This window comes from Gymnoscopelus braueri (genome assembly GCF_963280865.1).
Source record: "Gymnoscopelus braueri genome assembly, chromosome: 9".
Lineage (NCBI taxonomy): Eukaryota > Metazoa > Chordata > Actinopteri > Myctophiformes > Myctophidae > Gymnoscopelus > Gymnoscopelus braueri.
The window spans coordinates 53,405,161-53,430,270 of NC_137610.1; the positions used below are offsets into that span (position 1 = coordinate 53,405,161).

The window sequence follows — 25,110 nt, forward strand, 5'->3', positions numbered from 1 at the left end:
ACAAAATAATGCTGTCACTGTATTCACATGTGTTGAGTCTCCATGTCATTCCTCACATTGTACCCCCCCCCCCCCCCTCTTTCTGTCTGCAGTTCCAAGACCCAGAGTTTGGTGGTCTGTCTGGAGGGAGAGTGGTGCGAATCGCTGTCAATCCTGACTACCAGGGGGTAAGCCGTGTGTGTGTGTGTGTGTGTGTGTGTGTGTGTGTGTGTGTGTGTGTGTGTGTGTGTGTGTGTGTGTGTGTGTGTGTGTGTGTGTGTGTGTGTGTGTGTGTGTGCGCGCGTGCATGCATGCCTGTGTGCGCGCGAGCGTTACCATGCAGATGCCTCAGTGCTTGTACTTATATGTGTGAATTCAGTGTAACGATATTTCATGTAGACACGGAAGGCAGAATGTTTATATACTTCATTCACTCTCCCCGGACCCCCCACCCCCTCCCCCCCAATCACTTACAAGCTTATACAGTTGTACTCCTTTAAGGCAGTACGTTCTCTTGTCATTCTCATTCGCTACAAGCCAACTCACTCACCCCCTCATACCCACAGTGCATCTCTGGCGGGTCATTTAAGCAGCTTCTGCTCTCTGTTCATTCTACATGCTTAGCTGTCATTGCAGGTTTGTACAGCTGTAGGTTTTCAAATTCCCTCCACCTCCCCGGCCTCCTCCCTGTGGCATTTAGTTCACATTGTTATAGGTTGATTCTGTGTATTGTACTGTGGTTCTATGGACTATACTATGATTCTGTGTATTGTACTGTGGTTCTATGGATTATACTATGATTCTGTGTATTGTACTGTGGATATGTGGTAGTTTAATTAGGCATTGAAGGTTCAATGTTTATGTAAAACTTTATTTATGCTCTGCTCTGGGGGTTTTGTGATTGAAGATCTGTGTCATGTTTGCACAGAGAATCTTCAATATCACAAGAGCAGAGTCACACCGCCAAACTTGAATGCAATATCATTGCATACATGGTAAATGGTTAATATGGTAATGGTTAATAAATGGTAAATGGATAATTAATGGTCTGGTTATTTCTGATCTGAAGTGTCTAAATGAAATGACATTCATGTATTTAACATGTATGGAACCTGGTCCAACAGATGGGTTATGGTTCCAGAGCTCTCCAGGCGCTGCAGATGTACTATGAGGGCAAGTTCCCCACAGAAGACGAGAACGCTCGCGCGAACAGTGAGATCACCACCGTGAGCAGTGAGGTAACCACCATATTTATGTACATCTTAACAGCTTAAAGGAACATTAAGAAAAACGTTTTAGGCCACCGAAAAAAGATGCATGTATACAAATACATTATTCATCTTCTTACATGAGATGGATATCCATGTGGTTTTGTAGGTTTAGAATGAACTCTTCAGACCATGTGACCAGAAGTGCTATGGAAGGTGACACTGTCAATTTAGATTTCTATAAACCAACTGTATTGGAACACAAGTTAGAACCTTCGGGGGGAAATCGCGTAGTGCAATTCACTGTATTCTGTATTCGTATCAGCAAGCAACGTATTCAAAGACTGGAACTGATACAACACACTGCTGTCAGGCTTTTGACACACAAAGAGCTAACCACCAGTGCCCTTCACTGGTTACTCTTGAGTTTTACATTTTATTAAGATTTATATAGATATAGCGATATATAAGATTGATTTTAAGATTGTTTTTAAAGCCCTGAATGGTCAGGTTCCTGCTTATATCTGTGATCTTTTAACTCCCTATGAGCCAAGCCGCTGCCTGAGATCATCCAGCAGTGCCCTACTGATGGTTCCAAAGTCTCGCCTTGTCACTAAGGGTGAGCGGGCTTTTGCCGTGCGGGCCGTTTGACTGCGGAACTCCCCGCCTGGGGATCTCAGGCAGACAAACTCTGTGTCCTCTTTTAAATCTCTTCTTAAAACTCACTTCTATCGCACAACTTTTTCTTAATTGATGACATGTTGTATGTAACCTTTGCTATTGACTGTGGACCTTTTATTTACTGTTGCTACTGTAAAGCACTGTTACTTGTTATTGAAAGGTTCTATAACATAATTTATACTCTGTAGTACCACAGTGTAAGTGATGGATGGTGTTTACTTGTCTCCTGAAGGCGGTCAGTCTGCTGGAAGAGGTTGTGGCTCCCAGGAGAGAACTGCCCCCCCTGCTGCTGAAGCTGAGCGAGAGACGAGCAGAGAGACTGGACTACCTGGGGGTCTCTTATGGTCTCACCTCTCAGCTGCTCAAGTGAGTGTTTGGCTCCCCCCGCCTGAGGAACCGTCCTGTCGTCACAATACAACACACTGAGTTCTGATTAAGTCAGGGGTTCAATGTTTTTCAGGCCATGGACCCCTTAGCTGAGAGAGAGATGAAGCAGAGACCCCCCTCCCACTACATTATGTTGCAGATTAAGCTTTTTTTCATAGATTTCATAGATAGCTTCATAGACTTGTGTTTGTTTGTTTACACATTATCTTTTATATTAATATGATGGATTCATGTTCAGTCATTTAACCACTTAAACCCTCAATACTTAACTAAACTTGACCGCTGGCTCTGTACTTGGTCTGCTCTTTTTTTCCCCTCTACACCAAACCTCTTCACCAAACATATAGCTGTCTATCTAGATATTCATCCCTATTGGCAAAGTATCCCTCCAGAACGGGGATGCTGGGGATCAAGTGGTTAATGAAAAGAAATCAGACAAATATTTGGCGGCCCCCCTGTACTAAATCTGAGGACCCCCTAGGGGACCCCGCACCCCCTGTTGAAAACCGATGTTGTTAAATGATGGAACGTAAAGCATTGTGCTGTCTTTGAGGGTTTCTGTCACCCAAGGTCCTTGGAATCTTTCTTACCACTTTTTTATTTTTTATTTCATATGAAAATAGCTGATCTACAAGCTCACAACATGTTGCATTGCAAGCTTGTAGATCTGCTATTTTTGCTTCTTTTATTTTTCTTCAAAATGATCGCCTAAAATGCCCAAAATCAGAAGGCCATTAGTCCATGAGCCAGACAAGATTTCATTATCGAAAGAGTGGGCAAAACCATACCTATATTAAATAGTTCATAGGGTCAATACGAGTAAATAAATATATGATAACCTTTCCACAGGAGCAGCTTTTTCATGGTTATCACACATTTTGTTATTTTCCCCATACGTACATGACGGGTGAAAAAATGCCAAAATGTAAAAAAGAGTTATCATAATGAAACTTCCCCAGTTGATTACTTACATGAAGACAATGATTTATCGTATTACAAGTTTTCTGAAATTGTATATTTAAATATGCAAATTAGGCATTTAGTCCATGAGCCAGAGCCCCAAAATTGAGCCAGATATTGAATATTCCCTCGTTAAAAACCTTTGACTCCAACATCTTAACAAAATGAAATAAGAATGTTGACTCTGGCTTTGTCCAATGTTCCAATGTTGATTCTGGAAAGTTATGCAAATGTGGGCATATTTTCCTAATGCCTAATTTGCATATTTAAATATACAATTTCAGAAAACTTGTAATACGATAAATCATTGTCTTCATGTAAGTAATCAACTCGGGAAGTTTCATTATGATAACTCTTTTTTAAATGTTGTAATTTTTTCACCTGTCATGTACGTATGGGGAAAATAACAAAATGTGTGATAACCATGAAAAAGCTACTCCTGTGGAAAGATTATCATATATTTATTTACTCGTATTGACCCTATGAACAATTTAATATAGGTTTGGTTTTGCCCACTCTTTCGATAATCATCAATCAATTTTGGGGCTCTGGCTCATGGACTACATGTTGAAAGTGGTTAATACGTCACTGGATGTGAAGTGATCATAACAAGATCTTCTATGTATTTATTACAGATATCAGTTTGAAATCTCTTTAACAATATATTTTTGTTCATCTTGGCAGGTTCTGGAAAAGGGCTGGCTTCACCCCGGTGTATTTAAGACAGACACCAGTAAGTGGAAAATGAATTGTCTTCATGAAGGTTTAAAATGTGTCTTCATGAAGGTTTAAAATGTGTCTTCATGAAGGTTTAAAATGTGTCTTCATGAAGGTTTAAAATGTGTCTTCATGAAGGTTTAAAATGTGTTGTCTTCATGAAGGTTTAAAATGTGTCTTCATGAAGGTTTAAAATGTGTCTTCATGAAGGTTTAAAATGTGTCTTCATGAAGGTTTAAAATGTGTCTTCATGACGGTTTAAAATGTGTCTTCATGAAGGTTTAAAATGTGTTGTCTTCATGAAGGTTTAAAATGTGTCTTCATGAAGGTTTAAAATGTGTCTTCATGAAGGTTTAAAATGTGTCTTCATGAAGGTTTAAAATGTGTCTTCATGAAGGTTTTAGCCAAAGTTAGTTGTGTCACAGTCTTGTCTCTGCATTGTGTTTAACTGATAACTGATTTACTGTGTGTGTGTGTAGAATGACCTGACAGGGGAACACTCCTGTGTGATGCTGAAGGAGTTGAATACGGCTGAGGGGTCAGAAGAAGGCCAGTGGCTGTCTGCCTTCTGGAAAGGTGATCTCACTAATAACTACGCTGCTTCCATGTTGATTTGTCCATACTTGGGATTATTCTGTCAAATAAAACTAAAAACCTCACATTCAAAATCACATTTGCGGATTTAATCGAAAATATTTCACTTAAAAAAATGACCAAACTTCAAAGAAAACCAACCTATAAGCCATTTTAACCATGACTAACTGTAGCCACACGGCGGCGCAGTTGAGTTCCATTAACCCATTGAGACCTGAAGCCGATTCTAAATGTCTCCTAAATCTCAACAGTATTCTGAATAACGTATGTTTCTATATCAGTGGTGCTCAATCTTTTTCATGTCAAGGACCCCCAAAATGATATGTATTTGGCCGCGGACCCCCATCAAAATATTTTGTTCCAGGGACCCCCCCAGAAGCAAAGATTTGAGTTAAAAATGTGCGCTTTAAAAAAATATATATTCAAAGATTTGCACACATTTTCACGATTTTTCAAAAATAGCAGATCTACAAGCTCATAGCGCGGCACTCGGTGCCGCGCTATGAGCTTGTATATCTGCTATTTTTGAATAGCCCAAAGTGTAAAATTATGCTTTTTAGCTCAAGTCTAAAAATGACACAGTTCCAGGTCTTAATGGGTTACATAGATGTAATAGTGGTGTTGCTGTGGAGTAATGGTTTCCATCTTCTTCCTCCAGACTTCCGTCGGCGCTTCCTGTCTCTGCTGTCCTACCAGTTCAGCAGCTTCTCACCCACCCTGGCTCTGAACATCCTGCAGAACAGGAACACCAAGGAGGACGGCACCAGTAAGAACACTCACTCCAGCAACACATCATACTGGACTGGTTTCACACCAGTACCACATCATACTCAATCTGGGAAACCATTCGGTTTTAAAGGATCTACACCATGAATTAAAAAAAAATATTTGATATTTAATATCATATGGTGTATGTCCCTCAAACCTTTTTCAAAAGGTCTGAGCCTAAATCATCACTCAGATATACTCATCCCAAGTCAATTGTCTCTGGCTTATACAGCACTTTCAGCTGCAATACCAAAACGTCCTCTTGTGCAGGGGGGGGCTACTGAGCAATTCTGTCTGTTAATAAAAAAAATATTAAAGAAAATTATAAAAAAAGGAACAATTCTGCATAAAAAGAAGCATCTAAGAAAAATACAAAATCGAAAAAAAACACTTTGAAATTTTTTGAACAATTCCACCAAGTGTTTGAGGTGCCTGTTTCACCCACTTCCGGGGGGCGGAGCCAAAATCCGAGCCCGAAGTATTTGTTCGTATACCCCCACTTAGGGGGGGTAGAAAAAGTTTCGGAGCGATTCGGGCACTTTTCATTTAACATTGGGTTTGCCATCATTGATGTTTGTGACATCAGAAACATTTCCATTCTGAGATCGCCTGTTCAGACACGCCCATTCTGGAAATCCATGAAATGAGAAGGAATGACTGAATTTAAAAAAAGTGATTTTCATGGTGTAGACCCTTTAACATGTTTAGGATACGGCCGCGCAAGGGCAACAAAGCGCTCCGTTCCCATTGAAAACCATTGCAAAAACACACCCACATGGGCAGAATCAAAGTTAGGCCGCAGCGGTGCTGACACATTCTGCTGTCTTCAGAGATTACATCAATTTACAATTTAGGCATTTAGCTGACGCTTGCATAACCCAGAGCCATTTACAGTAAGCATGGTAAACACGAGTTAATGCATAGAAATAGTAATCTAGGATCATAAGTAAACCAAGAACCTATCAGCAGTCTAAACCAGCGGTTCTCGGACCACTGGTGGTCCTTGAGGGGGTTCCAGGGGGTCCCCAGCTAAATGGATGGAGAGTTGGTAACCAAATGGACCCTTATAGATCTTTAACTCTTGAGAGCATAAAATGGAACCAAATGGACAATTATAGATCTTTAACTCTTGAGAGCATAAAATGGAACCAAATGGACCCTTACGGGTCCATTTGGTTTCATTTTACGCTCTCAAGAGTTAAACTAGAAACAAAGTTCCTAAGAAAATGGAAGTGTGCCTGCAGCTGGCTGAGGCGGGAAGGGGACATAGCAACTGTGCCCAATGTCCGCTGGGTTTCAGTGGGGGGACTAAAAGGGAGCGTAGTTTTGCCTATAACGTCGCCGTGGTAACGCGAACATGAAGTACTAGCCTGGTTGGCCCGGTTGTTGCGCACGTTTTGATGTATACATTGGCGGGGCCGTATCAACCGTGTGGGGGGAGTAGCATTTGGGGCACTGTGCGCGGCCAAAAAGGGCGTGTAGTTTTTTGCGAATAACGTCGCAATGGTAACGCGTAACGGCAAAAAACGTCCGAGCACACTATTCCCGGGCAAGCCGCATGTTTTGATGTGTATATATTGCCGGGGTAGTGTAAACCGTGCGGCAGTTACGGACGGACGGAGTTTTTTGGCGACATTAAATAAATAAATAAAATTAAGTATGGCGGAATACAACAAGTGTTTTGCCATTACATGGCAAAACACTTCATTATTGTTAAACGCCTGCATTACTTAATTTACAAAAAGTCTCTTCTCTTCTCTCCTATGGAACCAACATCAATACAGCATTTGTAGTTGTGGACGTTGCCACGTCTGATTTCAGTCATTTTCATAAGATTAAAGAGTATTAGAATGGGTCAAACTAGCAATAGAATAATACATGTTCTATTGCTTAAATTGAACATTTTTTGTTAGCCAGTCTGTTTTTTTTCTGTCGTGAGATTTGGTCTAGCTTGAGTCCCTGTCAGATCATACTACTAACATGATGCTGGTTCTGACCCATGTTTGTGATCTGCTCAGCTCTCAGCAGCTCAGAGCTCCTGGCTCAGTTCAGTCCATATGACCTGAAGCGTCTGGAGCTGTACTCCAGGAGCATGGTGGACTACCACCTCATCATGGACCTCATCCCAGCCACCGCGCGCATCTTCTTCCTCAAACAGCTGGGAGACGTGTCTCTGTCAGCAGCCCAGTGTGTGAGTCTCCTCTTGTTTCTCAGGTTTTTCCGTCGGCCGCTGTCTGGCCTGAAGCCGATTCTAAAAAATGTCTCCTAAATCCCAACAGTTTTCTGAAAAACCTATGTTTCTTATATCAGTGGTTCTCAATCCTTTTCGTGTCAAGGACCCCCAAAATGATATGCATTTGGCCGCGGACCCCCATCTCAAAATATGTTGTTCCAGGGACCCCCTATGAAGCAAAGATTTGAGTCAAAAATGTTCGTTATAAAAATATATATATATTCAAAGATTTGCACATATTTTCAAGATTTTTCAAAAATAGCAGATCTACAAGCTCGTAACGCGGCACTCGGTGCCGCGCTACAAGCTTGTATATCTGCTATTTTTGAATAGCCAAAAGTGTAAAATATGGCTTTTTAGCTCAAATCTAAAAAGGATACAGATGCGTTCCAGGTCTTGTCCAGGGCAGAAACCTTGTATATCCATATTTCATCTTTTTTTGGTAAATTATTGCCATGGTGTTATACTTCACCGTATGACAGTTTCACAAAAAAAAGTAGCAACAACTGCAGATCTACAGCTTGTGAACATTTTTTGAATTTCATCTATGATGACATAGTGACAAAATACAGACGCTAGGTTGAAAGTGGTTTAACTCTTAAACTGCCAGGGTTTTTCAAGAATAGTTTGCCACCTCTGGCATGTTTCCAGGTAAAACATAGAAAACATGTTATTTTTTTCTCCGTTTATTTTTTAACATTGAAGTGAATGGAGCAGCAACTTTTTGGAAAATGTTATCTCCTGGTTCTTTGTGAAGAACGGAAAAACGGAAAAACCCAAAAAATAAAGAATAATTTTAGATTTTCTTTTTGTTTTTGATTAAAAAAAAAAAAAAAACGTTTCAAACGTTTTTGGCAGTATAAGAGTTAAACACTGAACCCTAGCGACCCTAGAGGGAAATACTAGTGGATCTAGTATAGAGCCTTAGGGGGTCAACTATTGGAAGTATATAGAGTTAAAGTGGTTAAGTCTGTCTGTGGGTAATATAAAATCGTAATCAATTAAATAAAGTATTAACAAGAGCTTGAACTAACTGCATGGGATCCACTGGAACACAGGTTATTATTATGTGTATAAATACCTCCCTGTCTGGTCTGTCTGTCTGTCACCAACATATCTCTATTATACCTCCCTGTCTGTCTGTCTGTCACCAACATATCTCTATTATACCTCCCTGTCGGGTCTGTCTGTCACCAACATATCTCTATTATACCTCCCTGTCTGTCTGTCTGTCACCAACATATCTAAAATTGCAACGGCCGGATTTCTGTGAAAGTTGGTGACTCTTTAACTTTAACTTGGCGTGTGTCGTTGTTGCCTCATGCCAGGCGTTGCTGTTGGGCGTGGGCCTGCAGCACAAGTCAGTGGACACTCTGGAGAAGGAGATCGAGCTTCCAAGCTCTCAGCTCATGGGGCTCTTCAATCGCCTCATTCGTAAATTTGTGCAGGTGAACTGGCGCTTATTTTCGTCACTTATCTTTTTTTTTGTCGCAAACATGAAAAGAGAAATGATATGTAATAAAAGTTGTAGGAAAAGACCTGCGATCTACGATGAAGTCTATAGTCTGTTTAGATTTTTAAAACGGTTTCTTTTGTAGATCTTCACTCGCATCCAAGAGAAAGCCATCGAGGCAGAGATGGTGGCTTGTAAAGACGTCAGCATGGAGCCCACCGCCCGAAGCCTCAGTGATGATCTGGTACGCACCTTCCTTAACCACTTCAACCCCGGCATCCGTATTCTAGGAAGCTTGTAGATCTGCTTTTTTTCAGCCAAGATGTTTAATGTAGAGCAAAAACAGAAAAGACACTAGATAGAGCCCTGAGGGACAAATGTCGAAAAATCTACATTTGTGCCAGTTAACTTTCCTTTTTTTCTGCAATACTTATACCTTGTTCTTTGAGAAATGACTAATAACTTAATATACATTTTCCTTGACAGAATGAAGCCGCTAAGGAGTTTGATGAGAAGCACAAGGAGGATGTGGAGAAAGTCAAAGAGTTGGACCTGGAACAGTGAGTTTAGAGGGATGGGATGGTTTATAATGGGAACTAATAGGATCTATTGACTTCTAATCAGAATCAGAATCAGAATCAGTTTTATTGTCACATCACAGGTTTACAAGGTAAAAAAGTGGGTGAAATTCGTTTTTGTACATCGTTCCCATCGCAACGTTAATTTGGGTTCTATTGGGTTCTAAAAGGATCTATTGGCCTCTAATAGGTTGTAATGGGATCAGAATGGTCTTTATTGTCACACCACAGGTTTACAGAAGTAAAAAAGTGACAAATTTGTTTTCGGGCATAATTCCCATCATATTGTTATTTCCATAGAAAAGAAGAATAGGAAGAAGAGTGGGGGGGGGGGGGGGCAAGGGGAAAAGGAGATCAATCAAAGAAAACAAACAAATGACATTCAGAGGAGATGGATTAATCAGTTCAAGCTACAGTCCAGGACTTCTCTTAAAGTCATGCTGTGTAACATTCATTATAAGAAGTGTTTTGGGGTCATTACAGTGTTTTATCTAAACAGAACCTACCGCTCCTAAATTAATCCTGTAGATTCTTAACGGGTTCAGATCATTTGTGGTGAGCATTACCATCGTTTAGTATGTTAATACCTTATTTTAATTGTATAGATTAATTAGATTTTTTTTTTTTTATAATTGACAGTTTAATTGATTAAGGAAAAAAGGGCTGAAATGACAGACAGGAAGAGGGTTCTTTTGTAGTTGTAATGTTTATTTACGTGTGTGTTTTTAATCTCAGGTACAAGATCCGTGGCGATGAGGAGGAGTGGAACCAGGCCTTGAAGAATTCAGGAGCCACGGCTGTCGTCAGCATAAAGAGGTACAAACTGATCCAGGATCTGTAATCACCAGCAACAGCTTGGTGGATGTACAAATTAATGGAATGCTTGATTAAATGCAGTCTTTGGCTTCTAACGATAATCAAGTTAAACTGATTATTGTGCCCCTCCCTAAAAGCTCAAACTCACTCACAGCCCTTCCTGACTCAGGCCATACTGTACATAACAAGCAAAAAGCCATTAAAAGGCACGTGTTTCAGTCAGACTGTCCTGACCTGACGTTGTTCACCCCTCAGATTTTAGTTTGCCGTGTTTTCACCCCCGTGTACCGAACCCAATCCACACGCTACTTGGAATACAGCGATGTATGTTCACAACATGGACGAGTTGAAGGTGATTTTTGAAGTAGAGAAGCGTCGGCCTTCTGAAGATCTAACATTAAACAGACCTATTTAGGGGAGACCTGTCTGTTGTGTTTGTGCACGCTCACATGGAGGCACTAGAGCAGTGTCTATCAACCTTTTTTGTGCCAAGGCACACCTGGCATAGCCAAAAAATCCCAGGGCACACCTAGATATACGGTATATATATATATATATAGAAAAAAAGCAAATGCAAACAAATATTTCTGTTTTTGCATTATTCAGACATGCAAACTTTCAGCTTCCACTAGCCGTTTTTAATCCAAATAGGGCAATAGTGTGACACCTGACCCGAAAAAAACAGCATTTTTTCACCCTTTTCACCTCGGGGCTGTTTGCATGCCTGATTATTATTATCGTTTAAAAAAAAAAAAAAAAAGTTTTTTTTTTTTTTTTTTTTAATTATATTTTTTCAAACCTTCTTCAAACGGCGCGGCACACCTCAGCAGTAGCCCCGGCCCAAAATTGGGACGTTTGCCAGGGTTGATATACACTGCACTAGAGTAACAAAAGGAGTCTGTGTGAGTGTTTGGTGTTAGAGCATTGGTTCTCAAAGTGGGGTCCTAAATGATAGATAGTTAGGAACCAAATGGACCCTTATGGGTCTGTAACTCTCAGAGTTAAATTAACATTGATTTTACAATATAATTTGGGGTCCCAGAGATGGAAATGCCATTAAATGGGGGTCCGTAGTAGCCTAATGCATGTCAAACCTGGGGGTCCTTGAAATAAAAAAAAAAAGGTTGAAAATCACTGCTCCTAAAAATCTTCTCTTATGGGGGTCCCTGCCCTGGCATACCTTTTCAAATGGGGGTCCGTGGGCTAATAAGTGTCAATTTGGGGGTCCTTGACATGAAAAAGTTTGAGAACCACACACAGAGAACACACACACACACACACAGTTATTCTCCTCCCCGCCCAAGGAGTTGTTTACGGCCATAATTAATGTGATAATCTCATCATGACCGGCAACACAACATATCACTTTACCATACATGCACACGTTAAAAATAGTTTTTTTGTACAATGCATGTTTGCAAAGTGGAGGAGTAATCGCGCTAATCGCATTGAATAAATGCTTACATTGTGAATTTTGACAACAATAATGTTGACTACAATCTTTGCTATAAACTTTTGGCTCTAGTACAAAATAATGTATGAATTTAAAGCCTAATTACTCCGTAGTACAATGTTGTTGCTTAGACCTGTTCTTTTGGGCAATGACACAGATGTACGATGGAGTATAAGTAAAAGCTGCGATGCGGGACTTATTTTACTGAATACAATCCGTATGGTAGAGTATAATAGAATATTAGTTGGAGGTGCTCTCCTTCTATTGAGACATTTAGACCTTTAGGACACTACTGGTTGACATTAGGGGTGGGACGATATATCGATATATCGATATATCGCGATACTGTCTCCCGCGATAAATAATCGATATCCTCCCGAAAAATATCGATATAAAAAAAAAAAAAAAAAAAAAACTTTTTTTTTAAAGTTTTTGATACGTTGTTTTTCCTACTCTGTATTTGTGTAATGATGATTTTGAACTGTTTGGTGCTATTTTATGTGTTTATGAATTGAATACAAGGACTATCGTGATATATCGTTGGTGAATTTTCATGCAATATATCGCAATATATCGATATTTTCAGATATCGTGATATATCGTTGGTGAAATTTCTTGCAATATATATCGAATATCGTGATATCGCAATATATCGAACATCGTCGAATATCGTGATATATATTGTTATCGTGGGCCTAATATCGTGATATATATCGTATCGTGAGGTACCCATATCGTCCCACCCCTAGTTGACATGTAGCCCTGCCTGAATCTCATGCCCCAAATCTCCCCTGGCCAAGGGGGAGATTCACTGTAGGTTGACCCGGAGACCTGGGTTCGAATCCCGGGTGTAACTGCACCCTCTCTCTGTGACGTAAAACCTCCATATTGTAACGTTAAGATGAATTGTGCCTTTCTTCCTCAGTGACAAGAAGAGGAAACCGGAAGGAGGAAGTGATGTCACAGCACAGGGAGGAAAGAGGAAGAAGGACAAGGATGCTCAACGAGGAAACTTCAAGAAGAACAAGGACACGAAAGGCAAATTTGGAAAGAAGCCAGGAGGACATAAACGCTCCTGAAAACAATGAATGGACTCATGATAGATGATGTATCTTATTCTATACAGATTCTGTTCCTCTGATTATTATTTGAACAAAAAACTTTGTTACTCATTGATTTGATTCCTGTTCAGTTGTTCCATAGTCCCAGTAGATCAATTATTTGTATACAAACACTGAGACTGCGCACGTGTACACAGGTTGCATGTAAGCGATTCCTAAACCAGTTGATTTGAGGAGCGCTCGTTTTGGTTCACACAACCTCCCTGCGTTTGAGGCGCACGCTGAGTGAGGCGAGTGTGTGAGCTTTGGGGATAGAAATATAGGACCTCAAAAGAAATACAGAAACAAGGCATTTGATTTGTTTTGAAACGGCAAGATAACAAGACAAGAACAGAAGTATTTTGATTGATTTGTCCTTTAAAAAAATAATCTCAAAAGTCAAATGTAGGCCATACTGGCAAATAATTAAGGACCTTCGCCTTTTTAAAAAGGCAATTAAAATGTGTCAAACATCTAGTAAGGATCCAGCCACTCAAGACTCCCTGTTCTGTAGCCTCCCTGCTGCAGAGGACGTGGCTGAAACATACATCAACAGCAAATGGAGAACTGATCGTTTAACGGCTCCTTAAACCTATTGAAGCCAAGACTATCGAATCCCTTTCCAAAAGCTATCTAAATGTTGATAGACATTTTAAAGCAGTCGTTCTCAAAGTGCGTTTAAAACAATTTAAGGGAGAGGGACATCATAAAAAATTAAAAGGTGAAAATAGCCAATCCTAAAATCTGTCGATTGGCTATTTTAGCTATTTTGGAAGAATTTGGAAGTCTGCATCTGGGTTCCCAGAACTCATGGTTATAGTACAGCCTCCTGAGCAGGCTGAAACCGAGCCTTAATGTACGGAAACACATCCAGAACCTGTAAAAAAGGCATAACTTTCTGCAGGGACAGTCTGTTGGATTATATGGAAGCAGCTTGATAATCAGTTCTCGGGCTCCCTCTGATACGAACAAGGAAGTCCACCTTTGTTTTGAGGACAACTGCTTTGGGAATCGCTTACACACGAAAGACGGCAAGGATTATATTTTTAAAAGAGCGGACACAGTAAATGTTCTAAAGCCTTCTTCCTCCACACTGGGAGGCAAACTGCAGCTGAAAGTTTAATGGAATGCATTTTTTACACGTCAGTGATGTGACTTCTGTTCCATTGTGTGTTATGAGCGGTCGGGTTCTTTTGCAGCCTGCCTGCCCTGATGTCAGCATAACGTGGTCTGATAACTACTACTTTGGCACATGACATCACAGAAATGTATAAATAAGTTGTTTTAAGGAAACATGCTTTACTTTGTTTTAATGATTTAATGGACATGTTTGCAGCATCTTTAAAGGTTTTCTTTTTTTATGGGATTTTTTTTTTTGTTGGTGCTGAACATTGTCTGTTTTTGTGTTTATAAAAAAGAAAAACTTAAAATCCTTGCAATAAAACATAGAAAAACTATCTTTTTAATTTCTTAGAAAATAGCTGTTAAAGGTCCAATCCAGGATTGTACAAATCAGGGTTATATTCACATACATTCTTAAATAATTAGATTTGTAGATGGAAAATGTTATTTAGAACAATACCTCATAAAATAAAATCTGTATCAAGGTCCGTTTTCCTCCATTACAAACATTACCAACATGATGAACATTACAGCTCGGATTACTTCTAATTAGTTAAAGCCCTAGGAGTCTAGTTCCTCAACAACCCAGTATGTGAGTCATCTATTTTCTAATGTTGCCTAATATTCAACACCTGTCCACAGGAGGCCATTCTAAACAGAATAGTACCGTAGGCCTATGACATGACCACAGCAACCAATGCAGATGTCTGAATACACAAATCCCATCTGATCGCTCACAAATAAGAGTGTACAGTCCTAAAGACCAGTGGTTCCCAAGGTGGTGTCAGGGGTCAGGGGTCCCTAACTAAAAGCTGCCAAAGGCTGTACTTGAGAAGTTAAAGGTTCTATGACATTAATTTTCACTTTTTTTTTTTTCTATGTTTTTTGGGGGTTTTATGACCTCAATTACACCCCAAAAATCTGAACTTTGAACATTCAGTGGATTTTCTGTGGTCTGGGGTTTTCTGAATAATTAGGCTGAAAAGTAATCTGAGCTTGGCCCTTCGGCAGTGAGGTCACAGCCGATTAATCCCGCCCACTCTCCTCCTCGCCCCTCCCCTCCCCTATCTTTTCCTTTGGGGGGGGGGGGGGGGGGGGCGGAGCAGAGGCGATGATTGACAGGCAAAATCCCTCACCAGCGACACCCGCAGGCAAAGATTTCTTTTTTCATTGCAGTTGAAAAGGCTTTAGAAATGTGAGAGAAAAACACCTGCCATGGATCAATGGAGTGGAATTTTTTGTTAAAACTTTCTATACACGTTTGAAGGACCATGACAAAGACTTTTAATGTGTGGTAAAACTGAACGTCATGAAACCTTTAAGTCTTTAAGCCTCAGTATGTAGAGTTTTAGTCGATATCTGTCTGTAAGGCCTGGCGTTGTAGCTGTGTCCACCTCTGCTTCAGCTGCTGTTTGAGGCCTTCCGGGGCGAAGGTGCAGTCGATGGCCTGCTGGGACAGCCTCCACACGGCCTCGGGACCCAGACCGAACGTTGACGCTGCCAGCTGATACTCCTGAGATAATTCTGTGCAGAACACTCCCTTATCATCAGTCTGTCAACACAGAGATCAGCTAAAGTCAACCCCAACAAACATTTACAATTGACATGTTTTAAGTCCAACGAAATATAAAAATGATTAATCATTATTATTTAACCACTTTCAAACTTGTTTTGGTCATAGGTACAAATCTTCCAAAAAATTGCTATTCATTTCAACATTTTCAACAATGTAAAAAAAACTGAAGAAAACTTGTAGATCTACTATTTTAACACCTTTGTATGATAAAATATGAAATAGGGGTTTAATCACTTAGGTCTACACAGAGGTATATACTACATTATAAGGACCCCCTCCTTTTTTTTTTACCTCTACACCAAATAGCCTTGCCAAAAATAGCTGATCTATATGTTGTTGGCTATTTTCACAGAATGTTCACCCATTATGACAGAGGGCCAGAATAGGGATGCTAGGGTTCATGTGAGGTTAAAGAATTGTGTCTGCCCTGACATGAAAACACTTACACAAATGACCACTGGGTGTCCCCGTTGGTACCAGTACTGGAAGTGATGTTTGGAGTAACAAGGCACAGTTTGTCCCTTCACATTGGATGTCAGACACAGTTCTACAATAAAACAAAACCTTTTCATTAACACATTCTGGTCAAAACATAACGGAAGCAAGTCAACGTGTGTTTTTAGCAGTGGTGGAAAAAGTACTCAAATATTTTACTTAAGTAAAAGTACCAATACTTGCAATGTAGAAATACCCTGTTACAAGTGAACGGAATGAAAAATGTGATTTTGTGACTTGTGTACAAGTACAAAGGTATTGGTATCAAAATGTACTTTAAGTATCAAAAGTTTTCAAGTGTATACATTTTGAAAATAGCAGATCTACAAGTTCACATGCGACGCATTGTGAGCTTGTAGATCGGCTATTTTCAAATGGCCGAAATGTATAGTATAGGGCTGAAGTGGTTAGTGTATGTTTTGTAATAATAATCAAAATCTACAAAGTAACTAGTAACTAAAGTTTTCAAATAATTGTGGAAATACCCAAATAAAGTAAAAAATATGTCAAAATTGTGCTTAAGTACAGTACTTGAGTACATGTACTTAGTTACTTTACACCACTGTTTTTTTTTTAGTCTTACCAAGTGGAATGTTGTTCTTTACCACCTTGTCAACAAGGCTTTGGGACCCGCCCACTTCAGGATGCAAAAAGGTGCCGTGACCAATCCTATGCGGAGGAAGGTTAAGCAGCAATTCTGACTCCTCCCTCTGGGACGGGACCTGAAACGTTACAACGATACATAAATAATGTCTCTAGTGATGTTCTGTACTCTAGAAACATAACACTACTGTAACAAAGGCTCATTACCTCCGACAGGTGCAGCGCTAGCTTCATTCCACTGTTCTTGGCTCTCTCCAGGGCAGGAAGCAGGTCTCTGCCATGACCCACCTAAGAAGGACATGTATCATCATAAGTCTCTTTTACACTGCATTGAACCCATAGACTGTATAAAAGAGGACAAAGCCAGACCGCTGGTTTCTACAGACCGAAAATGAAGCCGATTGTTCAGGAATTTGAAATCCGCCATCTCTAAAATAAGCCCAAAAGCACGTCGGGAACAGGAACCGGAAAACGACCCCCAAAGAATGCTATTGGTTGGGTAGCTTGTCAATCAAGAGCGGGGGCGGGGAATGAATGCTATTGGTTGTGTAGCTTGTCAATCAAATCATCCCGCCCCTCCTAGAGAATAGCCTACTTTATCGTCAACTTTTAAATAAATGGGACCATAACTTAGCAAAACGCATATCATGATGATTGAAAGGAGACTTAAAACTAGCGAATGCAAGCATATAGAATTTATGACAATTTTTATTAAGGTAAGAAAATCTAATCTAAAGTTGATCAAAAAACCCATCCGCTTGCGTTAAAATAAATGCTTTCTGACACCGGCAGGGGTAAAACACGTAAAACAGCGCCAAACAGGCCATTCATATGAACTGTCTCACTTCCGTATTGGCCTCATTGTAAATATGCCAGGCTGGCCCCTTGATTGAACCGGCTCAACTCCACTCCACCAGCTGGAAGAAGACCAGTTTCCTGTACGTAGCTTCGTTTGATTTGCTCGGCAGCAGATTTGAACCGGAAAACGCGTACGAAAGTGTTTCCTGTTCAAACAAACAAAACTACGGGGAAATGTACTGGAACAGGAGACGGTAATGCAGCCTTCAGACAGAGCGTGTGGTGAAGAAAGCACAACAACGCCTCTACTTTCTCAGGAAACTGGAGAAAGCTGGCATGGGTCAAAAAGTCCTATAAGAGCTATTTCTACAGAGGCACCACAGAGAACATCCTGACCGGCTGCTTCACTGCCTGGTACGGCAGCCGCACCGAGCTCAACCGCAAGGCAATGCAGAGGGTTGTGCCGACAGCCGAACGCATCGGCGGATGTGATCCCCCCCCCCCCCCCCACCCCATCCAAGCCCTGTACGACGAACGCTGTGTCAGCAAAGCACGAGGTATCATCAAAGATCCAAGCCATCCCACCCACAGACTGTTCGAGATGTTGCCGCATGGAAAACGCCTACGCAGTCTCAAAGCTACTAGCAACAGACTGCAAAAAAAGCTTCTTTCCACGTGCAATCAGGTACACGAACGATCTGACAAGAACCAGAACGAATCAAGGCAAAGGGAAATGCTAAGCTGCCCCCCCGCCCAACCATCCATCCCTTTTTTGCACTACTATGCCTGAACTGCACCTGCTGCACCGTATCTGCTGTATATAGAATATAGAATATACTGTGAAGTTGTTTACACAAAGTCAGGTGACAGCTACTGAAGAATAATTCTGGTGGTGTATACAACATACCAAGTTACGTTTCTATTTTTATGCACACGTACATTTGATTTGATTTGATGATGATCTTTTCAGTCTCTTTTTGCACTCTTTAATCTTTTTACGTCTTCTTTATTCTATTGTTATTACTTACGCTGCTGCATTGTCTGAAGGAAGCCGAACCAAAATAAGTTTTACTCTTATGTACCTGTACACAAGATGTAACAATAAAGTACAACCTTGAGCCTTGAGCCTTCAGGGAACTACAGTTATGCACAGAGCCTGGTCACACTAGCTAGACAACAAGAGATGGGGAGACCCCCGTTACTGAACACTAACTAGCAATGATTACTATCATTTTGTAACAAAAAAATGACTTGCTGCACCTTTAACCCATTAAGACCGGGAACACATCTGTGTCATTTTTAGATTTCTTTGGCTATTCAAAAAATAGCAGATATACAAGCTCATAGCGCGGCACCGAGTGCCACGCTATGAGCTTGTAGATCTGCTATTTTTTGAAGAATTGTGGAAAATGTGTGCAAATCTTTGAATATATATATTTTTGTATATTTATACAAATGTCTTCTGAATCCTAACAGTTTTTTTTAAAACAACACATGTTGCTATATGTCAAGGACCCCCAAAATTATATGTATTTGGCCACCGACCCCCCCATCTCAAAATATTTTGTTCCAGGAACCCCCCAGAAGCAAATACTGTATGAGTTAAAAATGTTCGCTTAAAAGAAATATATATATATTCAAAGATTTGCACACATTTTCAGGATTTTTCAAAAATAGCAGATCTACAAGCTCGTAGCGCGACACTCGGTGCCGCGCTACGAGCTTGTAGATCTGCTATTTTTGAATAGCCAAAGTATAAAAATAATGGTTAAAGTGGTTACACGGTCTTAATGGGTTTAAAGTCTAAAGTAAATGTAATGTATGGAAGCCATTAGTTGCTTAATGAGCTCAGGTGTGTGTGACTGACCGTTGGGTCTCCACTCAGGTCCAGTCCAACCACCAGACCATCTGTGGACAGCATCATCTCCTCCGCCAGCTTCACCGTCTCCATGGCGACATCAGTCCCGTTCCTGCGGTCCACAGCCACCAGAAACCTGCCAAACAAAATATCAATAAAACATGTTTTATGTTGTTATTGTTGACTCCCTTTGTGTATTTATTTCTCTAAGTAAAACACTGTGTAATAAGTGCTCTATAAATAATGATTACTATTGCATTTCGGGTTGGTCAGAGTTATTGGTTATTTGTCAAGTATGTGAATAAGCACATGTTCTTCTTACCTGACATCAATATCTACTGCTTCGTTTTTACACTGCCGGATGGCTTCAATAACCGTTTCAACATATCTTCTCTTTGTCAAACCTGACAATAACAATGACAAAACAAACTTGTAGTCAAAGGGAAGCTTTTTTGATTTATAAAGGAATATAAAAGAAGAAGAGAAGGTTGTTTAATGATCACTGTTTTTTTTTATGTGCACACAAGATTCGATTGTCAACAGCACTTACAGCAGCACATACTTTGGTCAGAAACATACTCTGTGCTCAAAAAGAAAGGGAATACAAAAGTACATCTGTGCTTTGGTATCTATGTACTTGTACTTGCCTGTATTGTTCTCTTCTCGTGGTGTACTTCTCAGTTCCAGGTATTTGACTCCATCTGCTGCAAACTCCTTGATCACATCTTTGGCAACCTGGAGAGAAAAGACAGAGAGACTGGGCTTTACTGGTGTTACATAGGATAGAGTAGCTCTGCCTGATGAGAGACTGGGCTTTACGTGGGTGTTACATAGGATAGAGTAGCTCTGCCTGATGAGCGACTGGGCTTTACTGGTGTTACATAGGATAGAGTAGCTCTGCCTGATGAGAGACTGGGCTTTACTGGTGTTACATAGGATAGAGTAGTTCTGCCTGATGAGAGACTGGGCTTTACTGGTGTTACATAGGATAGAGTAGCTCTGCCTGATGAGACTGGGCTTTACTGGTGTTACATAGGATAGAGTAGCTCTGCCTGATGAGAGACTGGGCTTTACTGGTGTTACATAGGATAGAGTAGTTCTGCCTGATGAGAGACTGGGCTTTACTGGTGTTACATAGGATAGAGTAGTTCTGCCTGATGAGAGACTGGGCTTTACTGGTGTTACATAGGATAGAGTAGCTCTGCCTGATGTGAGACTAGGCTGTTAGCATGGACCAGCTGTAGTTATACCATGGACCAGTAGAGGTCCATGGACCACAGGATGAGAAACTGTGTTCTTACCATTAATATATCCTCCTCTGAGTCCACTAACTGATGGATGACCTTGAACACCTGGAAGCACCTGCACGCACACACACACACACACACACACACACACACACACACACACACACACACACACACACACACACACACACACACACACACACACATTTTAGCCCTATATACATCGCCATTTGAAAATAGCTGATCTACAAGCTCACAACGTGTCGCATCACGACCCATTTTTTAAACATTTTAACAACACAAATCATGTATGGGGGTCCCTGGCACAGTCTTTTCAGATGGGGGTCCACAGCCAAATACATATTCTTTTTTTTTTTTTTTACATGAAAAGGTTTGAGAACCTCTGGAGTAGAGACTAGAGAGATTCACTCCAACAAACAATATCTACTAATTCCAGTCTCACTGTAGAGGAAGCAATTGATTTTCCATCCCTGATTTCAAAATGTTTCAAAACTGGTTAATCAATAAGGTCCGTAATCAACATGTGAATTGCTCCGTCTGAATGTTATTGAGTGCAAAGTTGTGCAAAACAAAAAAACTATCAAACAAATGTGAGCAATAATAAAATGTAAGCCCCACTGGTCCAGGGTTCTGTGTCTGCTGTGGATGGATAAATATGGATGGAATAATGGATTGTGGCAGTTCACCCTGCCACTGAAAATGCATATGACCTAATATAAGTTCCTGTGTTATTTTCCAGGAATGCTATCACACCTTAAAGTTAAAGGTTGAATTATTCTTTGATGTTTAAGTGGCAGAGAATTATATTAGTTTGCTTGTATTGATATATTGTTTGATGGTTGTTTGATTGCATTGACTCCAGTGTAGGGAGCATGCTCTGTCCACCCATGCTGAACCATACCAACTGTGGGTTGGTGTGAAGTGGGAAATTGGGTACTCTAATTATTATTTATTATTACGTGGGTAATTATTTGAGTAATATGTGACACTTTAAAATGTGTATATACATTGTAATGTCTCTGGACATAGGGAATTAGCTGGTTAAATTGAAGATTCAATTCAGATTTGGTACGGTCCAATTAATGGGAGGGGCCTAGCCTATATAAGAAGGAGGACCTGCCACTACTTGGCAGTCAAGAAAGGACTGTTGAGGAGGAAGGATCCAGTGCCAATCTGCCCAGTGTTGTAAATAGCTGTGCTTCATTTGTTTTCCTGATCTGTAAAAAGGTGAATTAAAAAAACCCCACTTCTTCTCTGCATTAAGGATTCTGTCTGGTGATTTTTGGCAGTTTTGCCATTTTACTATTGGTTTCAAACTGTGCCCTTTGGCAAACACTACCCTCACTAGGTCAGAGTGTGACATGGATGGATGATAAAATATATGGATGGAATAATAAAATGGAAGCCCCACTGGTCCAGGGTTCTGTGTCCGCTGTGGATGGCCGTCATGCTGGGTTCAACGTTCAGGTGAGGTTTCCTGCAGATCAGCTTCTCCATGGTCTGGACACTGACCGACCCATTCAGATGAGCATGAAGTTCCTGAATGACATACAATAGTGGAAGTTACACTAAGTACTACAGATGTTCCTGAATGACATACAATAGTGGAAGTTACACTAAGTACTATAGATGTTCACATAATATTTTTTTCCCTTCCCTGATCCGATCACGATACCCACAACTTGCGAATCGGCCGATACCGATAACCGTTCCGATACCAATGCGTACCAAAAACATCTCAGAATGAATGACAATTCCATCGATAATTGTAAAAATGCAGCCACAAGATGCATATTAATGTAAATGGTACATTAAGAGTATAAACAGCAGTGAAGTATTTAAAATACAAAATAGTGGATTACTGTAAATGAAATATCATCATGTGATATATTAATTACATGGTACCGGATTGGCATAGACTGGCATAGTGGCCGATACCGATGCCAACATTTAGGCAGTATCAGCAGCCCATTTGGAGGTAGTTTCCCTTTACTTCTCAGGAACATTTGAACTTTAGTTACTTTTTTTTATTTAGATAACACATTAAGTAATAAATGCTGATGTTACTACCAGGTAAAGGTATTCAGGAGCACATAAAGGAAATAAAACCATTCATTCATTCTACATAATGAATGGCCTACTGTAAGAATATATTGAATAATACTTGTAACAGCTACAGTATTTCTACATTGTGATATTACAACTTTAATATATATATATATATATATATATATATATATATATATATATATATATATATATATATATATATATATATATATATATATATAATGTATATGTGTGTATATACATGTATACACACACACACACACACACACACACACACACACACACACACACACACACACACACACACACACACAGTGTATAATCCTTATCCCACCACCAATTTGATTAAAGCTCATTTATTAGCTATCGCACATTTTGCTTGCCAAAAATAACAGACCTAAAAGCTATAATAAACACAGCTTGTAGATCTGCTCTTTTCGCGATGCAGCAGTGATAGCTATCACTGCTGCAATCTACAATCTAGATTGTAGATCTGCCGTTTTCGAACAGCGACACCGTTGTACGAGTATAAATCATTGTAGGTTTTAGATCATAGCCATGGTTCACATGACGCTCCTGTCACAAGCGTCATGGCGCTACTTGTTCCTGGTTTTTGAAAATGTTACATTTACAGCCCGTACATCTACATAAATGTTCAGATTTCAAATATAAAGTGCTGAGCCCTAAGCCAAGGATGTATCAAGTTAAAACCCCTGGGTCTAAGTACCCGTATCTTCCGTATTGTTCAATAAAAAGCTTTTTTAATCCGATCGGTGGCCATTTTCTCAGACTTTTCTCCATATGCTTTCAACTACGCGACCCTATCGGTTGGGAGGTGTATTGCACTCTGACACATTATAACTCTATTAAAACATGGCCGCCGATAGGATTAAAATGCGTTTTATTGAACAATACAGAAGATACGGGTACTTAGACCCAAGCGTTTCAACTTGTTACAGCCATAGCCGTGGAGTCAGCACTTTATATTTGAAATGTGAACGTTTATGTAGATGTACAGGTTGTAAATGTAGATAGTTCAAAAACCAGGAACAAGTTGCGTCATGACTGTCATGATATGACAGTCACGTTTCAGGTCTAGCTTTTAGATCGAGACTTTGATGAAATCTAAATGATTATATATTTATTTCTTCAGTGTAATCGTTGTGTTGTAGACTTACCACCTTCGGCAACTGCCTGTAAAATGTATCAGCCTCACAATCCATCACAATTAGTTAGTTTAGTTTATTAGATAGTTTAGTTTGTTTCTGGCTGTGTTTCTTTTAACAACGTCAAGTCAGTCACTGAGTGTTACTATTAACACTTTCCGGTCACACACTTCAAAGTAAAAGTCTTAAAGCCCCAAGTTAACCCCTATTATACCCACTGAACTTTGGCTGGGTTACTTGAATACATCTATTTGTTGAGTAAAAGACAAGTGTACTTTGTTCTGTAAAGTTCTGTATTCAAAATTGTACTTGGCTTTTTTTTTTTTTATATTGCAATATGAATTTAAATGTCTCAACTTCCGCCTCTACAGCAGCTAGCTGTGACCCACGTGACGCAGCTAGCTGTGACGTCATGTGGCCCACGTGACGCAGCATCTGCTCTTGTTTTCAGTGCACATTTCAGCGTTGCACTACTTGGGTGTGACAAAGAAATAAGTCCCCCCCGGCAACAATAGATTCTGTAATAATAGTTCCCGGTTCTTGCAAGTTGACTAGAGTGAAGGATGTATGCTAATGCAGTTCAGAACCTTTTCAGGTCACGACCCCCCAAAATAATCACATTTGAACTGGGGACCTTCTACCCCCCCCCCCTGGGGGTCCTGAGCCACAGGTTGATTTTACCATTCAACAAGCCAGGGAAGGATCCAACTAGTACTGGGAGTCATAGGCCTATTGCCCTGACGTCATCTTTGTAAATGGATGGAGAAGATTTAGGGTGGCCACCAGCAGAACCTCAGAAAGGAGGACACTTTTGCCAAAAGGCACAGCCAGAGCCTTCTATTAGAGAGTTGCGCCAATGAGGGGTCATAAACAGCGTCGGTCACGTGGTTCATGTAGCTGGAAATAGTGACAAGGAGCCGTCGACTTCAATGCATTCCATGAACTTCCGGTTTAGGGATTTGTCACTATTCTATCTATTTGTCACTATATAACTAAGTACATTTACTGAAGTACTGAGCTTAAGTGAAATTTGGAGGTATTTGTACTTGACTTGAGTATTTCCATTTTCCAATACTTTTACTTTTACTCGACTACATCTCAGAGGCAAATATTGTACTTTCACTCCAATAAAATTATTTGAAAACTTTAGTTACTAGTTACTTTGCAGATATAAATTATTATATTATAAAACATGCATTAACCACTTTAGCCCTATTTTATACCTAT

At 40.2% G+C, this 25,110-nt stretch overlaps 2 protein-coding genes across 4 annotated transcripts in view; one reads left to right on the plus strand and one right to left on the minus strand.

Moving 5' to 3' along the window:
• nat10 (N-acetyltransferase 10) overlaps nt 1-14,382 on the plus strand; it is a 34,011-nt gene extending 19,629 nt beyond the window's left edge. For both annotated transcript variants that reach the window (XM_080436712.1, XM_080436713.1), the window contains exons 18-29: nt 93-167; nt 1,104-1,217; nt 2,101-2,234; nt 3,900-3,948; nt 4,412-4,508; nt 5,185-5,292; nt 7,313-7,485; nt 8,856-8,975; nt 9,126-9,224; nt 9,467-9,540; nt 10,294-10,374; nt 12,753-14,382. In XM_080436712.1, coding sequence (XP_080292838.1) covers nt 93-167; nt 1,104-1,217; nt 2,101-2,234; nt 3,900-3,948; nt 4,412-4,508; nt 5,185-5,292; nt 7,313-7,485; nt 8,856-8,975; nt 9,126-9,224; nt 9,467-9,540; nt 10,294-10,374; nt 12,753-12,906 — 1,278 coding nt within the window. In that variant the 3' untranslated portion in view covers nt 12,907-14,382. The remainder of the gene's footprint in view (nt 1-92; nt 168-1,103; nt 1,218-2,100; nt 2,235-3,899; nt 3,949-4,411; nt 4,509-5,184; nt 5,293-7,312; nt 7,486-8,855; nt 8,976-9,125; nt 9,225-9,466; nt 9,541-10,293; nt 10,375-12,752) is intronic.
• mapda (N6-Methyl-AMP deaminase) lies at nt 14,372-23,995 on the minus strand. 2 transcript variants are annotated; one of them, XM_080436724.1, is made up of 10 exons: nt 23,896-23,995; nt 22,059-22,186; nt 20,681-20,741; nt 20,027-20,114; nt 19,702-19,783; nt 19,389-19,515; nt 16,931-17,011; nt 16,704-16,842; nt 16,072-16,172; nt 14,372-15,573 (listed from the first exon to the last, which is right to left on the minus strand). In XM_080436724.1, the coding sequence occupies exons 1-10, from the start codon at nt 23,938-23,940 to the stop codon at nt 15,451-15,453; spliced, it is 975 nt and encodes a 324-aa protein (XP_080292850.1). In that variant the 5' UTR covers nt 23,941-23,995; the 3' UTR covers nt 14,372-15,450. The 2 variants fall into 2 exon arrangements, with proteins under 2 accessions (XP_080292850.1, XP_080292849.1); XM_080436723.1 differs by having other exon boundaries at nt 14,372-15,601.
• Between the last annotated feature and the right edge of the window lie 1,115 nt (nt 23,996-25,110).

Bases quoted from the DNA above. Each gene is read 5' to 3' on its own strand.
- mapda (XM_080436723.1), bottom strand. From the start codon at position 23,940: ATGGATTGTGAGGCTGATACATTTTACAGGCAGTTGCCGAAGGTG. The intron at 19,784-20,026 runs GCAAGTACAAGT...TGTTATTGTCAG, and splicing joins ACGAGAAGAGAACAATACAG to GTTTGACAAAGAGAAGATAT. The intron at 17,012-19,388 runs GTCAGTCACACA...TGTCCTTCTTAG, and splicing joins ACCTGAGTGGAGACCCAACG to GTGGGTCATGGCAGAGACCT.